The following is a 17,549-nucleotide window of genomic DNA, read 5'->3' as shown; positions in this document are numbered from 1 at the left end:
GTTATCTTCCCATTGATAGCCCACATGGCTATTTTTTGCCACTTTTTCAAAAGGTTTTATTTAAACACACACACAGAGCACACATATTACATTGCTGTTGCATGTAAAAACAAGCAAGCAACCCTCCACTGCCAAAGCTGGCGGTTCACATGTGGTCAGGGGAAAAAAAGGATTAAATAAACTCTCGAGAGGCCGTTTGTTAATTTCTGAGAAATTAAGGCGCCCAAAACTGTTCTCATCTTCACCTAAAAGGTAAGGTCAGTTCCTAGCGTCAGCAGCTACAGTAAGTCTGTCAACTAGAACGAAAAATGGCACAAAACATGCAACTAGAATGAAACATGGCACAAAAGCATTAAATACATCACATGAACTCAGATTTCAAAATAAAGGATCTTCCTGAATTTGGCTCATGGCAATCTGAACAAAGAGCAGTGCATGGATAAAGGCTTTAGACTTTGAAAGTATTAAAATCAGAATTCAGAAAAGATTTCATAGTTGCCATAATTTTGCAAAAGCTAGAAGTTACAAATTCTGTAACTTTGTACAGAAGTTACTCTGAAGCACACAACTACTGGATTTTAAACTGCCTGACGATATTATCCACTCTTCTTAGAGTACCTTTACAAAGTAATGTTTTGATCCTGTGGATTAATACTTTATATAGAATATGAAATGCTGTTCTGGAACAAATCAGTAAGATGAAGCAGATGCAACATTAAGATGCAGCCAGATTAACACTGGGAGAAAGTTTAGGTAGTCTAGCTTTAAGTGGGCTATTAAACATGTACTTTAACTAATGTCCATTTAAAAAAAAAACAAACCCAAAAACAAACTCAAGACTGTTGCCTAAATTGAAGTTATTTAAAAAAAAAAAACACAACACCAACCACACAAAAACCAAAAAGAACAAAACCAAAGAAACCCACAGTTCCCTATCTAATCTTATTTTAGAACAGAAGAATGACTTTTATATATTTTGTACTCTTTGGCAGGGAATCTATGAAACCAAAACAAGTCCTGACAAATTGAACCTTTCCTGAGAAGGGTTCATAAACATGTTATAAATGAGTTTATGACATGTGGGAGATGGCAAGTCATAACAGTTTGGAAGTCAACAATATGAAATGTACCAACAGATTTATGAAGAATGACAGTAGCAGTTATTTACATGTTCAGGGTATTTAATTGTTCTCTATGAATTAGGTTTCCCCTGTATAAATTAGAAAACTACAAAAAAAGAAAATTGGGAGAAATCCCCATTCTCTTTAGAAGTTCAAGTAAAAACATCTTTGCAGCACTTTCCTTAGACAATAGCGTATTGCTCATATAAAAGGTCTCTTATCCTATAGAAGTCCTGACAGAGACAGCCTTCCAATCCAATGCGCCCTGTTTCAGTCTGAAACAAAAGACGTTTCTCATTAGTGTAAAGATAATAAATTGAAACTTAATTTTCATTTAGAATATTACTTACCAAGGAGTTTAAGAAACAGAACACCTACCCTGCGAACAGCCACCAGATTGTTGCACACAAGCACTCCTCCTACAAATTCAGCTTGTATACCTTCTCGCAAGAGAACTTGCTTGAAGTCAGACAGTCTTGGCTCGTTCATAAACACAGACTGATGTCCAAGAACCTTTAAACAACACACACAACTTTAATATTTCTGCTACTTAATATCTTCCATTTTTCCAAAGATCTCATCATCATTGTGTTGGCACCAGTGTGGCCTAGACTACAGGACTATAAATGAGAAGATTGGTTCTATTTCTGTCCACCTGGAGCAAGACATTTCCAGGACAGGAAGGCCTTAGAAGTTATCCATCAAGTAAAGGAAAGGTTTCCTTCTTTGCTCACATACTGAAGAAAAACAGAAAGCTGTCATTGAAGATCACTCTTCCAAGCCATGTTATGCCAGGGACAGAGCTGCAGTAAGTTGTACTACTGATCAGTACATACTTCTAGGACAGTTGCCATGAATCTGAACAGACTTTAGAATTGTCTCCACATTTATCTAGCTGCTAAAACAGACTACATTTAGGATTGTGCAATGGTATCTTAAAAAGCAATTCTAGGATTAGAAGGCATTGTAATCATTTGATGAAAAGATAAAATAGTATCTACTCATGTGTCAAGTATTTTAAGAGTAAAGATAAATTTATAGAAAAGATCAATTTAATGAACCCTCAAATCACTACTATAGAAGCTTAGATGTACGAATTTCAAAGATCTATATCTCAAGTTTATGAAGTATTTTCCACAGCATCAATAAAACAAAATCCAAGAGTGACTAAACGCCAACTAATTTCCAAAACTGCAAGTACTAACTACAAATATGAAACATTCTAATTAAAATCTTATCTTCACAAATAGACGGTACTGTATGCTAGGCAGTTAGTGGATGCAAGAGATCACCCTTGCTGAAAAGCGTAAAATCTGAACACAGAACAGTACCAGGTTTAACAAAGGGAAAACCAAACATGAAAATGCAGTTTCAGTTAGGCTTTCATTTGAATAAGATCACAGTATCAACCTCTAAGTACTAGAAAAAGACAAATTAATACAGAGCTCTAAGTCCAGATTAGCATAATTTCTGTACCTCATGAGGTGGCAGAGGTTCCAAAGTAGGAATGATTTCACTCTCTTCACACATCTCCTTGTCATCGTCACCAAAGAGGCTTTTCATGGCCTTCTGTTGCGCAATGACGCTAGAGTCCGAAGAAGGCATATCCACTTGCATCTCCAAGTCTTCATCTTCCCTCAGCTCTCCCTCTTCCAAAATAACTCCAGTATCCACTTTCGAAACCCGCATGTCCAGAACACCATCTATCCAAGCCAACTCAGCATCCTTGGCTTTACAGAACTGAAGGGAGCTGACAAGAGAATCTTTTAACCTGACCTGGGTTGCACAAAAATAAAAATACTATTAGTTTGATGGAAAACAGAGACAGTTCTTACTTCAAGCTTTAAAAATTAGCAGTTTTCCTTTCACTGTCTCTCCACATAGGTTTGATTCATACTCTTTTGGGGAGGGAAAGGAGGGAATTGGTATCACCAAGGCAAGATGTTCTATACTTTCAAAATATAATTTGTATAACCCTCATGTCACTATTCAACTTAAAAAGCAGCAGAGATCAATACCTTTTTGTATTGGTTAAAATAAAAAAGGAACCTATACAAATGCAAACTTGAGTTGAACTTAGAGCAAGAGCAATCAATTTCTTTTAAAACATCAGAAACCTTTTTTGCAGCCAAGCAGTTCCTCAGTTGGCCTTAGTAAATTTAAGGAAAGTTTCTATAGACACCTTTAGGTTACTGAACAGCAGTTTCAAATTTCAACCCTCCAAAAAAAATTATAATTAATTATTTATTTGAAGAAGGGATGTTGTAAATATCAGATTTTAAAGTGACCAAAACATTACCTTACCCTGATTACTCTGGTGCATTCCAGGACTTTAACCCATTAAGTAAAGCCCTACTCTGAAAGACTGTTATTCACATGAGATTATGCATGATCCCCATAGCGGGATCAAGGCTGCAACTGCATGAAGGATACTGCAACTAACTATTCATCTGCAGCACAGTCCACTCAAAAGACATTGGGATTCCGATGCCCCACTCACACCTATTATTTTCTAATTCAATGTCTCCAGTGTACTTCATCTGTTCAGAAAGCTTCAAACAGAAAACCAAACTAAAGCTATGCAGAAGATCAAATTTCCCCTTTACATAAAAAAAAATGAAATGAAATATGAAGCAATTGCAATTTTATTCAGATAAATATTTTGTGAAAAAATCACAATCGTGTCATTTCTTACACACTAGCAATCCTCATAGCTTTAAAAAAAAAAACCAACCCCAAAAAAACCTCATCCCAACCCAACAACCCACAAACCTAACACAGAAAACACTGCTGTTTTAAGACTGTCAAAACTGGATAATTTCGAGTAACTGGAATTTTCCAGTTCCTACAGGGTAACAGATTTTTCTCTGGAAAGAAGCAGAAGTACCTCTTTCAACAATTCTACTGATGTTTTTCTATTAACTTGAAAAGGACAGAAGGAATAAAGGGCTAATGTCTAAAGTGCACTTGTGAGACTGTCCTCTCAACAACTTCAAAAGCTGAATTAGGACCATAGGCAATTTTCAAATATTTCACACAAATTTTCCAAGTTTTCTTATTTAGAGCTTAACTGTGAAAATTAAATGCAATACATTAACACAGTGCAACACATTATAATAACCTCACTTTCCAAGAACCATCACATTAACTTTTTTTGGGGTGGGCGGGGGTGTCTTATTTATTTATTTATTTTTAACATTAACTTGCTCCTAACTTTACATGTTCATTCTTAGGCACTATTTAGGTACAAAGGACTTTTTTTCTCTTTGCTCTCTAAGGCTCCCCTTCAGACTCCAAAAAAAAATCCTGAATTGCAAGTAGTGTACAGTGGTACTGTAAATACAGGCATTATAAATCTACTAAGACTTGAGTAAACCAAACTGATATTCCCATGGACACAAACCTTGCCTTTTGCAGTACAGGTAAAAACACATTGATCTCACGTTTAAGCTTTTGAACACTTCTTATGAATAATAAGCATAAGGAGAATGCTTACCTAGCAGACAGAAAAACACCACTAATGTCTTGATCACACAAACCCAAGTGTACACATAGGTAGTATTGTCTCTCCTCTCCCAAAGAACGAAGGGCCAAATTAAGAGTCTGCCAATACAGCTCTACTGCAGTTCACAGCAGGTACACAACAAATTCCAGTAACTTACCTGGTAAATGTGAGTTTCGCTGGTGGCATCTACAGTTTCATGCAGTTTCGGCATGTAAACTTTAATATCTTTTCCACCAAAAGCTCTGCAACATTCTGCAAGGTCCTGACTGGCCTCAGGTGGTCCATGGACAATGATCAGTTGTCTTGGTTTCATTTGGTTAATAATTTTTTTAATTGAGTCCCCATCTGAGCGTCCTTCGTAATCGATGTATGTAACTCTGGCTCTAGTTGGAATTAAAAAAAAAAAAAAAAAACCCACACATTTTTTAGTTTGAAAGATTAAACCTTTGAGTGCTCCAAAATATTTCATTTAAAAATGGAAGATATTTTTAAATTATTCTACATCAGCAAAAGCTGCCAGCACAAGGTATATTATCACAGAATCACAGAATGTTAGGGACTGGAAGGGACCTCGAAAGATCATCTAGTCCAATCCCCCTGCCGGGGCAGGATTGCCTAGACCATATCACACAGGAACGCGTCCAGGCGGGTTTTGAATGTCTCCAGAGAAGGAGACTCCACAACCTCTCTGGGCAGCCTGTTCCAGTGTTCAGTCACCCTTACAGTAAAGGAGTTTTCCTCAAATTTAAGTGGAACCTCCTGTGCTCCAGCTTGCACCCATTGCCCCTTGTCCTGTCAAGGGATGTCACTGAGAAGAGCCTGGCTCCATCCTCTTGACACTTGCCCTTTACATATTTATAAACATTAATGAGGTCCTCCCTCAGTCTCCTCTTCTCCAAGCTAAAGAGACCCAGCTCCCTCAGCCTCTCCTCATAAGGGAGATGTTCCACTCCCTTAATCATCTTTGTGGCTCTGTGCTGGACTCTCTCTAGCAGTTCCCTGTCCTTCTTGAACTGAGGGGCCCAGAACTGGACACAATACTCCAGATGCAGCCTCACCAGGGCAGAGTAGAGGGGGAGGAGAACCTCTCTCGACCTGCTAACCACACCCCTTCTAATACACCCCAGGATGCCATTGGCCTTCTTGGCCACAAGGGCACATTGCTGGCTCATGGTCATCCTGCTGTCAACTAGGACCCCCATGTCCCTTTCCCCTACGCTGCTCTCCAACAGGTCTGTCCCCAACTTGTACTCATACATGGGGTTGTTCTTGCCCAGATGCAGGACTCTACACTTGCCCTTGTTATATTTCATTAAATTTCTCCCCGCCCAACTCTCCAGCCTGTCCAGGTCTCTCTGAATGGCTGCGCAGCCTTCCGGCACATCAGCCACTCCTCCCAGTTTTGTGTCATCAGCGAACTTGCTGACAGCGCACTCTAATCCCTCATCCAAGTCATTAATGAATATATTGAATAGAACTGGTCCCAGAACCGACCCTTGCGGAACTCCGCTAGACACAGACCTCCAACTGGACTCTGTCCCACTGACCACTACTCTCTGGCTTCTTCCCTTCAGCCAGTTCACAATCCACCTCACTACCCGATCATCCAGACCACACTTCCCCAGTTTAGCTGCGAGGATGCTGTGGGAGACAGTGTCAAACGCTTTACTGAAATCAAGATAGACCACATCCACAGCTTTACCATCATCTATCCACCGGGTAACATCCTCATAAAAGGCTATCAAGTTGGTTGAGCAAGACTTCCCGTTGGTGAAGCCATGCTGAGTGCCCCTAATGATCCCCCTGTCCTTGATGTGCCTAGAGACAGCACCAAGAACAAGTTGTTCCATCACCTTTCCGGGGATGGAGGTGAGGCTGACCGGTCTATAGTTACCCAGGTCCTCCTTCCTGCCCTTTTTGAAGACTGGAGTGACATTCGCTTTCCTCCAGTCCTCAGGCACCTCTCCCGTTGCCCACGACTTAGCAAAGATGATGGAGAGTGGCCTAGCAATGACTTCCGCCAGCTCCCTCAGCACCCGCGGGTGCATCCCATCAGGGCCCATGGATTTATGGACGTCCAGGTTGCTTAATTGGTCCCTGACCCAGCCCTCATCAACCAAGACAGATTCCTCCTCTATCTTGACTTCTTCTGAGGCCGCAGGGGTCCAGGGCTCCTCAGGACAGCCTCCAACAGTATAGACAGAGGCAAAGAAGGCATTCAGTAACTCCGCCTTCTTTTTATCCTCTGTCTCCAGGACCCCCACCTCATCATCAGTGGGCCTACATTGCCTCTAGTGTTGGCTTTACCTGCAATGTATTTGAAGAAGCCCTTTCTGTTGTCCTTGACTTCTCTTGCAAGGTTTAATTCCAAGGAGGCCTTAGCTTTCCTAGTTGCCTCCCTACATCCTCTGACAACAGACTTATATTCCTCCCAAGTGGCCAGCCCCTCCTTCCACGATCTGTACACCTTCTTCTTCCACTTGAGTTTGCCCAGCAGTTCCCTGTTCAACCATGCAGGTCTCCTGGTACCCTTCCTGACTTCCTACCTGTTGGGATGCTCTGATCTTGAGCTCGGAAGAAGCAGTCCTTGAACGCTAACCAACTGTCTTGGGCCCCCTTACCTTCTAGTACCCTGTCCCATGGGATTTCCCCTAGCAATTGCTTGAAAAGGCCAAAGTTGGCCCTCCTGAAGTTCAGGGTTGTGATTCTGCTAGCTATTCTGTTCCTGCCACATGAGATCCTGAACTCTACCATCTCATGGTCGCTACAACCAAGGCTGCCCTCAACCTTCACCTCTTCAACCAGACCCTCCTTGTTAGTGAGGATCAGATCCAGCAGCGCTCCTCTCCTAGTTGGCTCATCCACCATTTGCATCAGAAAGTTATCATCAATGCACTGGAGAACCTCCTGGACTGGGGATGGCTGGCTGAGTAGGCCTCCCAGCAAATATCAGGGTAGTTGAAATCCCCCACAACAACCAGGCCCTGTAATTGCGAGACTGCTCTCAGCTGCCTGTAGAAGGCCTCATCACCCTCCTCATCCTGATCTGGTGGCCTGTAATAGACACCCACAACAGTATCACCCCTGCCAGCCTGCCCCTTAATTCGCACCCCACAAACTCTCAACTCGCTCCTGATCCGCCTCTGGACAGAACTCAATACATTCTAGCTGCTCACTCACATAAAGAGCAACTCCACCACCTCTCCTTAGCGGCCTGTCTTCCTGAACAGGACATAGCCATCCATGACCACATTCCAGTCATGCGAGGCGTCCCACCAAGTCTCTGTAATTGCCACTAGATCATAGCCCCCCCGACCGAACACGGATTTCTAACTCCTCCTGCTTATTCCCCATGCTGCGTGCATTGGTGTACAGGCATTTCAGGGAGCGAGCTGGGCACACCGATTTCATCCCAGATTCACCCCCTGATTTCACCCCAGGGGGATGGGGGGCCTCCTGGTCTACCTCAACACTAGAGCATTGCCCCAGTGGTGCAAGCCCAGCTACCACCCCATCACCCTTCGAATCTATGGATCAGTAAAATACAGAACTGTGAAATACCAGCATGTATGTATATTTAACAGTATAAATTCCCAAAATTCACTTACATAGTTACCCAAAACTTGAGTAAGTTCTTCTTTTAACAAAATATACATATATTTGAGTATCTATGCTAACGTACTATTGTATCATTCGTTCTTCCTCTTTCACTTGTCTCCATCAGACAGGGAATAACCTGCGAATTTCTTAAGAGGGGGGAACCATAAGACTCTGTACCATGCTCCCAGAAAGACCAGTAAAAAAACTAACTTAGATATCTTAGGGAAAAGAACAAAAAAGCAAGCCCTCCCCCACTTTCTTAATTCCAAGCTAACCTTTTACCCAATTTGCACTGTACCCATGCCACCATTCTAGCAGAACTGACAAGTACAACAAAGCCACTCACTTAATTTCCATGGATTCTGTTGCAGAAATACATTTGGTAGGAACATCTGATAAATCTTGGTCCATAGGCTCCTCTCCATTTGTCAAACCAGATTCTAATTTGCTTTTTTCTTCTTCTGTTGCTTGAAGTTCTGGAACTAGAAAATCCTCAGGTCTAAAGAATGAAAGGCATTTTGCTTTTAATAGTCTTACAGTAAAACCAAAGCACTACATAATATAAAACCAAACAATGCTGACTATTACTACTGAGATGTTTTATAATTGTTATTGCCAACAATTTTATTACACTTGCCTTCAATATTTCCATATTTGAACAGAGGTCATTTGGAAAATACCACCTTCCTATCTTAAAAAAGAACTTTGATACCTTGGGAAATACTAGCAAATAAGGGTTTTCTACCAAGTATTCCTTATGCAAACAGGACAAGTATCGCTAGATTTTTCTAGGATGAACAATGTTCTTTCCCCTCATCATAAATTTATCAAAATTATCTGTAATTTAAAGCAGAAAAAAAGGTTAAAAAAATAAATCTTCTATCTTATAAGATAAAAGCAAAAAAACAAAAAAAAAACACAAACCAAAAAAAAAAACGAAAAAAGCCTAGAGTGGAAACACACCCTAAGAGGTGTGAACACAGGCCAAGGATCAGTGCTCTGCAGCTTCAATCATATCATAACCTTCTCCTGTGAGACACAAACTGTCCTAAATGTTTAAAAGTTACTGCAGTTGGAAAAGTATATAACAGTGCTGCAAAAGAAACAAAATTATTATTTTTATTCCTTTTATTTTTGAATTATTTCATAGCTACTACATGTTAGTGTGTATTACCACCACATACTTGATAATCTCGCCATATTCATCCCATTTAATTCTTTCTTCAGGAGCTGGGAACATTGGATAAGATTTCTTTGCCTGTTTGAAGAAGCTTCCTTTCCGGCTCCCTTCACCTTTCATCATCAAATCATGTTTGGTCTTATGTACCGTTGGCTGATCAATATCCTCTTCAGCATCACTCTCATCACTGGAATCGATATCTGCTCTGAAATGACATTCCAAAAAAAATCTAGCACTTTCTTTTTTTCTCCAAGTTTAATATTACACAAACACACTGACTGGACAATAACAGTTGACATAACACTGACGAAGGACAAGGGCAGTGTATGTATCTGAGAAAGAGCTCACAGTCAGACAGCAGAGGGAACAGGTCTACGGTAACAGATTAAAAGACAACCATTCTCGATTCCTCAGTGCTGTCAGACAAGTCTATCAAAAATATGACTTTCAACCCTGTAAATGGTTGAAGCAGCAGAATTATCACACAGAAATCTCATCTCTGACCATAACAGCAGCATGCAAGAACAGACAATATACTTACTCTTTAGACTGTTCTAACTTCTTAGCTGCTTCTTTCTTTAGTTTCTCCTTTTCTAGGTATTCTTCAAGTTCTTTTCCTTCCAACTTGACACGTTTTCTTAACTGCAGATAGAATTAAAATTAATATTATTGCAAGTAGCTGACATGATTTTAATACTTTTCCTACACCCTGCTGACAAGAATATTTGTATTTAAGTACAAAGGGCAAGTACAACTTGTATGTCACATACAAGACAAGATTATGCAAACGTGTGGCACCTTGGTGTGGCAACATTATGACAAAGTTATCAATCAGTAGAATCTACTTTAAAAGAAATGCATCTCTAAAAGTATTAAAATCAATTAGCTTTACAAAAAAAATTCCTAAAACATCTTCAGGAAATCTCTCTCTGACAGTGAATGCAAATACTCTGAGATGAGCAGTGTTTTTTTAATTTTTGTGTCACTAACGTCAAACCAGAAGAACCTGGCAAAGTCAGAATAGCTGGCAAGACGACAGTAAGTGTTCTTTCTTGTTTTCTGAAAATCAAATGAAGAGTATAGGTCACTTTGAATAATACTGAATTCTAGCAGTAGTCTAAAACTGTAATTCAATGCTTCCAATTCAATCTAAAACTAAAATAAAGCTGCAGCATCAGGACTGAAATTACCACTGCAATCACAGGGGACTCTCACAAATTAACAATATTTACCAGAGAGAAGTAAACACAGGTATATAAATTATTGAAAATAATTTGAAAGCATGAATAACAATTAATCGTGTTCTAATTCCTAGCTTTCACTTATCTTTCTAATTTTGGTGGGACATATTATACTAATTTGACTTGATTCTGCCCTCATGCAAAACCAGAGCATTTTCCAGGAAAAATAATCCATCGTATATTGCGATCAGTATGTCAACTGCAAGCAGAATTTTTTCTATTGTAACAAAAACACAAAGGAAAGTGTTGTCTAAAGATAAATACTTAAAAGCAACTTCATGCTCATCTCTATGAAGTATTAATTTTGCCGCACCACCAAAAAGCATTTTGCAATTTCTAATATGACACCTATTTTATGTAAGTTTATCCACAACTGGTTAAGCATGCAACATACTGACTTCAGATTTCCCTCTGCCACTAGAAGCATTTTCAGTAGATCAAAAAGGAAACTAAGTTCAGTTTTGCTCATGTTCCCCCAGATGGCCCACAATAAAAAGCTCTGAGATATATGGGCAACTCTTACCTCAATATCTATAACTCTTTCAGAAGGATTATCAATCAGGAATCGTGCTAATGTTCCAGGTGTAGTGCGGTAAGTTAGAATTATAGAGTTTTTGGAATCCTGGCACCATTGAATGAAAAGATCTCTGGAAAACCCACACTCTAAGTCAGGTTGACTGGCAAGAACAACTTTCGGACTAGGCACTCGAGCCAGATCAGACAGACTATGACATAAGGAGAGATGGCGGAACTGAAAAGGATTGTTTCTCTTGTCTTCAAAGCACCTCATCAACTTGTCACTCATCCATTCAACCTAAAATATATTAAGAAAAAGTTATATATAAGAATACAACTTCTACAATAATGTACAAACCTGGTATGAAGTACAGTATGCAATATGCAAGTGATTACATCAATGTTTCTCATCAAGTGTAGAAATAACGCTGAGCGTAAACAACACAGAAACAAGTACTTTAAGTCCTCTTTTTTAACAGCTGTAAACTACACTAACAAGTCTTGTGATAAAAACAGAAATAAGTATCACGAAACATGCCCATAGCCACGACTGGACTCTGTTACTTGATCAAAAGATCTGAGACACAAACACACACTATAGAATAGGGACAATACCCAGCATTTAGCCTTTTTTTACTGTTAAAAAAGAAAACCAAAATGCTTTTGCATGTATGTTCCATTACCCTCTTCATAATTGCATTTTAAAACCAAAACAAACCTGTGATTTAGAGAACTCCACTACATTGTAGCTGACATTATTCAAAAGTGCTAGAGAGTAGACTCCTAATCCTGCATCTTTCGTTCTCCAGATCTGATCAAGAAGTTGAGCAAGTTCCAGAACTCTGCCTGCTGTATCCACGGCTATTAATACGTTTCCATCACCTCGTAATGTCTCCAAAACATTAGCTAAGAAGAATTAAAAACAAAACAAAAACCTACTTATACTTTGAACAAAAATTAGAATGTTTGTGGCTTGTTTTTTTTTGTTATATCACACTAGCCATCATAATCAAAAGCAAACTGAACACAGAAATAAACTAGACTTCAAGAGAGATCCAAAACCACATTTCCACCAAAATTAAAGGGGGCTGGAGTTTTCTTGGTAGCTCTGAAGATCTCACTGCCTTGATACTACTTTTTCTTTCTTTTATTAAAAAAAAAAAAAAACAACAGTAAAAAGGAGTTTAAAAAAGAATGTGTTGAGGAAGGTCATTTAAAAATCCCTTCAAAAAATATTAATTAATACTGAGTAAAATACATTGTTTTCAAATACAGTTCATTGTTTTCAGGAAAATGTTTAACCCACAGATCAGTACCATCAGAAAAGAGTAATTCAAAATTTGTTGTATTTCAATAAAGGTTCTTAGTTTGGATGCTGACTAATTTATCATAGAAAAACAATCTACAGTGGCTAATAAATCACATTACTGTTATTTTCAAGCCCAAACAGAATACATACTCAGTAGCTGTTCATCCCTTTGCTTCCTCCTGGGCTGTACATAAGTAGCATTAAATGAATCTGTAATAAGCAGTGAAGGCCTGCTCAACATTTCCAAGGAACATCCATTCAGATGGCTGTGAAAAAAAGGCAAAATCTCACTTTTTGCATTTCTATTTTATGAGAAAAAATAAGACAGCTAGCTTCCAGATGTTTGCATGTACAGAAATGAAATTCCTCGGTAGCTGAATGTTTCCTGCTTCAAACTCACAAACAAATAAAACTGAGTGGAATGAAGAAACCCAGAGCTAATGCTTGTTTCAAATTGAGTAATCTGAATACAAGTAAAATTAGTGATCTTAGAGCTGGAAAGACACTGCTACTTCCACAACCGTTTATCACACATTAAGTGATGCACACATATCACAGCGTCTAAGAAATATGTATTGCTACGTTGAACTTACATCTCCCTCTTGTGGTTGAAATCAACTGCATAAACAATTTCTTCCTCTCCATCCTTGACAATCTTCCAAATTGTGCCTCCTATCATGTGGCCAGCTGGCAACGGTGTGATTGACAAACCATGTCCTTTGCCTACAAAAGTTTTCAATATTTTAGGTACATTACATGTATTAAAATCCATTACTCTGAATAAGAGTAATTTTAAACAACTGAACACCAAAATTATTACTGGGGAAAAAAGTCAAATGAAGTATGAAAAATCACTGACACATCTGTCCTTCCCATGTAACCAGTAACTTCATAATTTTTTGCAATTCACTTCTATTTTGCCTCCAGAAAAAGAAACTAAAGTGAAGATCACTTCTTTCCTCCACCTCCTGCCAGTACTCAGATGCACTGCAGAGCTGCTGTAACTATAGACCTAAACAAACATATGACATGAAGGCAAGTACACTGGTGAAAGGCAGACCCTCTCTGGGACAACACAAAATGTTTACTATATCATTCACTGTCTAGGTACTAAGAAAAACACATATAAATTACACAAACTGGAATTTTTCCAGAATGACAAACACACAAGTCAAACAATACCAGGAAAGGTGTCCATGTGCTGCAGTCAGGAATGACAGATCTTTTCAGCACGATTGCTTTTTTTTTTTTTAATGCTCTGTTGCTCCTCGTCATTGGTACTAGCCTAGATCTTTGTCAGAGTAAAATTAGACCACCAGTGACCATTACTCACTGACTTTGCTGCATTCCACCAACTTGAACAGCAGTGTACAGCTTTAATAATTAAAACACAGATTATCTTCTTAGATGCATCCATCAAATCTTTTCGAGTCACTTTCATTAAATATGAAAAAAGTAAAGTGCTTTTAAAAAGTTGTTCACTAAAATTACTTATAAGATGCAAAAGTTGGCAGCACAGACGTAGCCTTGCTACAAATACCTTGGAAAAGGGTCAGCAGCCTTTCAAGGATGGCATCCCATTTCTATTTTCCAAATTACAGGGCAAGTATTTTGGCAGGCAGCATTCAGGAACTGGGAGATACTGCATCTCAGAGACAAGCTGCTGGTGGTCAGCTTGTATGTGTCTTTGTTCAAAAACATGGTTTCCATTTCATTCTGATCTTTAAATCCAACAATAGTGAAAAGCTGATGATTCTCCGGATGCCACAGTTCCTAGCAATAAGCTACACTGAGTATCATTCAGGGTCAGTGAAGACCTCCTCATTAAATTATCCAAATGCTGTACCTTAATCTCTTCAACCTATCCATTCTCTAGAAAGCTTTCCTTTGTGTTACTGGTTACAGAAGAGTTCTGAGGTATCTACCACTAAGCATGAGTAAGTGCTTTTGAGAGACATGAGCAAATTCCAAGAAAAGTTACGGAAACACAAAAGAGAAACAAATGTCTCAATATGCTTTTGCATGACCTCCTCCTCCTCATTAAGCAGAAATTCTACCCATTTCCACACACAATTACTGAGGTAAATGTTCAGCTGATATAGACCGACAGATGGCTACTGAATTCAGCCCTGCAAAATGCGCAACATTCCAAAACTTACTCCCTTTAAAAAAAAGTTACTTTAACTCTTAATGACTCTAGTTGCCTTTCATTAAAAGTCATTAATTGAAACTTCGGTGACAACTTTACCTTTCAAGTTCACAATCTGAGAAAACTTCAGCTGTTGTATCTTATCAAAGGCTGCATCTACATCATCCAATGTAAAGAGTGTGAAATCTTCAGTATTATGGCGGGACTAAAACAAATAAGAAGTATAGAGCATTCAAGAACCTGAGCACTCTACCATATCAAAGACGTGTGTGAAAGTAACAACTTAAACATACCTGGTAGAGATCATACATAAACATCTGTCCCATTTTATATACAGGAATAGTTGCATAAATGGCACAATTCAACCCCATTTTTCCAACTGCATATGGAAGAGCACCAAGGTGTAGAGGGTCAGGATGAGAAAGAAGAACAGCATCAACCTGGTGTACATGTCTACAAAAATGAGGACAACAGAAGTTGGTGAAAAGAGTTCTGTATGGTGTTATACACTTCCTATTATGGCTATTTTGAGAATACATAGACAGTCTGAATGCCAAACAAGAAAACTTAAATCCTTCCATGTTTAGAACAAAGTTTTTAAAATCATAATTAAAAGCTACAGATATTTCTGAATGTTCAAGTACTTAAAATGCAAGTGACTTCTGAAAACATAATTTCAAGGTCTGGAACATGTAAGTTTCATATTAGATTCTTCATTAGAAAGACCTTAACATATACTTGGACACTACAAAGTACATTGAGAGGACAAAAATATTATCACTGCAAACATGCTACAAATTGTTTATACATCTAAAAACCTAAAACAGACTACAAGTTTTCTTCTGATGAGAAAGACCAAGTAACAGGACCAAAACCACAACAATCCTTAAATTACTAAGGATCAAATCAAACTATGTTTCTTTAAAAACAGAAAAGGTCAAATATATCATTTAAGAAAAGCAGCACATAAGTTTTTGGGGGTTTTACTCATTCAAAAAAACAGAAGACTTTTTTCTTGCAAAGTGTTGCATAAAATAAGAACTCAGACTAAAAACTTACTACCTATCATGATTGGAAAACTTGAGGGAGTAAAACATATGCAACAAGTGAAAATACAAGATGGGCTGAAAGCTTTTTGTTCCCTCACATAGTAACTGGGCAGACACATTCTTCTCAATGGCTATTATTAAAAAGGGGATTTTATCTAATTGCTTCTCAGATAAGACACTCGAAAAAATGTGTAAGTTATCCTTAGTACATAAGAATCCTCAGTTAAAAGAAACACTACAAGTGTGTCAATGCTAGAAAAGTTAATCTATAAAAACAGCATCACAAAGCTTAGTTTCTTTCAGGAATTTCCATGTTTCAGTTCCAACCTTGTAATCAATGTTTGCATGAGCAAAGCTCCTTGCTGTAAACCTACAGAAGTCCAGCATTAAAGTCTAGACAGGTTTATTTCTTTGCAGGGCTGGGATAACCAACAGAAGATGTTTTTCTGACGGACAGTCTATTCAACTTGAAACAAGAGGCGAGAGTTGAACCAGTTTGTATTCAGCCTACATACACTAAGGATTCTTTCATTTAAAACTTAGTTAACCATTCTAAATTAGTTTAGAGCCAGGTCAGTCTCCCATAAACTCTGCTTTGTGTCATGTTTATTAAAAAAACCCAAAACATCCAAGCCAAAACAAACACAAAGCAGTTTGAGAATCACAGTTAAGAGATGTAACTCACTAGACTCACAAGAAAAAAGCCCCAGGTTTTTGCTGGAAATGTTTCAGCAGTATAATTCCCTTCATATAAAACATACTTCAAACAAAAATGAAGAACAATTTTGGATTTAACATCACCATATACAAACCACTGCATGGTGTTTTGAAAACCTTCAAAGGACAAAATCTATAAAAAAAAAAGGTATATGAACTGAACTACTTACTTCCTCAGAGAATCAATAATATCCATAGAAAAGTTCTCATCCCAGCCACAGTCCAAAAGAAAACGAAATTCATCTACTTGCAACAGGTAGCAAAGGGCAGATTCCTCCTGCACCCCTGACAGTGTAGTCAACTTGATAATCGATGTCATTTTCCTCTCCAAGTGTTTAATCTCCAAAAGAACTAAACTGAATGGGAAAAGAAAATGTTTCATTAACTAATCCAAAGGAAAAGTCTTATTTATTTAGACCCAAATTCATGTTTCTGAGACTACACAGGATAAGTAGTTGTGAAAATTGATCAATACAGCTACTAGATATCAAGTTTCAGATACTAATTTTTGATCGTTGTAGGTCTTTTCTTATTCGAAAGAGGTTTTTTACAATCTAAAAGAGGGATCGCTAGGAGCAGTACAGTTTACAGCAGCTCCCACCCGGGGGCCGGATGGGGACACCCGGACATGGCGCATCCAGGGCTACGGCCCCTCAAGCTTGGCGACTGCCCGAGGGGGGACCCAGCATGGGGCGGGCCGGGGGCTCCAGCACCCCGCGGGCTCCTGCGCCCCGCCGGGCCCCGCCGCCGAGACAGCGGCCCGGCCCTGAGGGGGTGCGCCTCGCCGGCCGGACCCGGCATTAAAGGGGCGAGCCCTGCGCCCACTCCAGTCCCCAGAGGATGAAGAGAAGGAGGAAAAGGAGAAGGAGGAAGAGAAGGGCGAGCTCGGCGAGGACAAACCGAGCGCTTCACGCCTCAGCACCGGGCCAAGCGCGGCTCCCCGCGGGGAGGAGAGGGGTGTTCCGCCGCGAGCGCCGGGGCCGGCACGCAGCGCTGCCCCCCGAGTCGCCGCCGCCGCCGCTACCTGCCTCGCGGGCTGCCCGCGCGCTGGCCCCCCTCAGGCCCACCGGGGCGCGCGCCCGCCGCCGCCTCCCCGTGCGGCGCCCGCCGCCATCTTGCGGAAGGCGGGGAGCCGGAGGAGGGGAGGTGGAAGGGTAACGGA

General features: G+C 39.7%; 1 protein-coding gene across 2 annotated transcripts; it reads right to left on the bottom strand.

Moving 5' to 3' along the window:
* Positions 1–1,160: 1,160 nt before the first annotated feature.
* On the bottom strand, positions 1,161–17,522 carry CPSF2 (cleavage and polyadenylation specific factor 2). Of its 2 annotated transcripts, none has more exons than XM_068398360.1 (15): positions 17,412–17,522; positions 16,558–16,743; positions 14,915–15,074; positions 14,721–14,826; positions 13,066–13,195; positions 12,623–12,738; positions 11,882–12,069; positions 11,171–11,461; positions 9,948–10,048; positions 9,411–9,611; positions 8,573–8,725; positions 4,784–5,009; positions 2,598–2,897; positions 1,500–1,634; positions 1,161–1,396 (listed from the first exon to the last, which is right to left on the bottom strand). In XM_068398360.1, the coding sequence occupies exons 2-15, from the start codon at positions 16,704–16,706 to the stop codon at positions 1,304–1,306; spliced, it is 2,349 nt and encodes a 782-aa protein (XP_068254461.1). In that variant the 5' UTR covers positions 16,707–16,743; positions 17,412–17,522; the 3' UTR covers positions 1,161–1,303. The 2 variants fall into 2 exon arrangements, with proteins under 2 accessions (XP_068254461.1, XP_068254462.1); XM_068398361.1 differs by having other exon boundaries at positions 17,416–17,522.
* Between the last annotated feature and the right edge of the window lie 27 nt (positions 17,523–17,549).

The sequence above is a fragment of the Nyctibius grandis genome, chromosome 4, assembly GCF_013368605.1.
Source record: "Nyctibius grandis isolate bNycGra1 chromosome 4, bNycGra1.pri, whole genome shotgun sequence".
NCBI classification, from domain to species: domain Eukaryota; kingdom Metazoa; phylum Chordata; class Aves; order Nyctibiiformes; family Nyctibiidae; genus Nyctibius; species Nyctibius grandis.
The sequence above is the reverse complement of the archived record's forward strand: the minus strand, read 5'-3'. Positions and strand labels throughout refer to the sequence as shown.

What these genes read in the sequence shown, in the direction of transcription:
- CPSF2 (XM_068398360.1), bottom strand. Translation starts at nt 16,706, where the DNA reads ATGACATCGATTATCAAGTTGACTACACTGTCAGGGGTGCAGGAGGAA. An exon ending in TCAGATTGTGAACTTGAAAG is followed by an intron (nt 13,196 to 14,720) that starts GTAAAGTTGTCA and finishes AAACTTTTGTAG; the next exon opens with GCAAAGGACATGGTTTGTCA. An exon ending in AAGTTAGAACAGTCTAAAGA is followed by an intron (nt 9,612 to 9,947) that starts GTAAGTATATTG and finishes ATGTCATTTCAG; the next exon opens with AGCAGATATCGATTCCAGTG.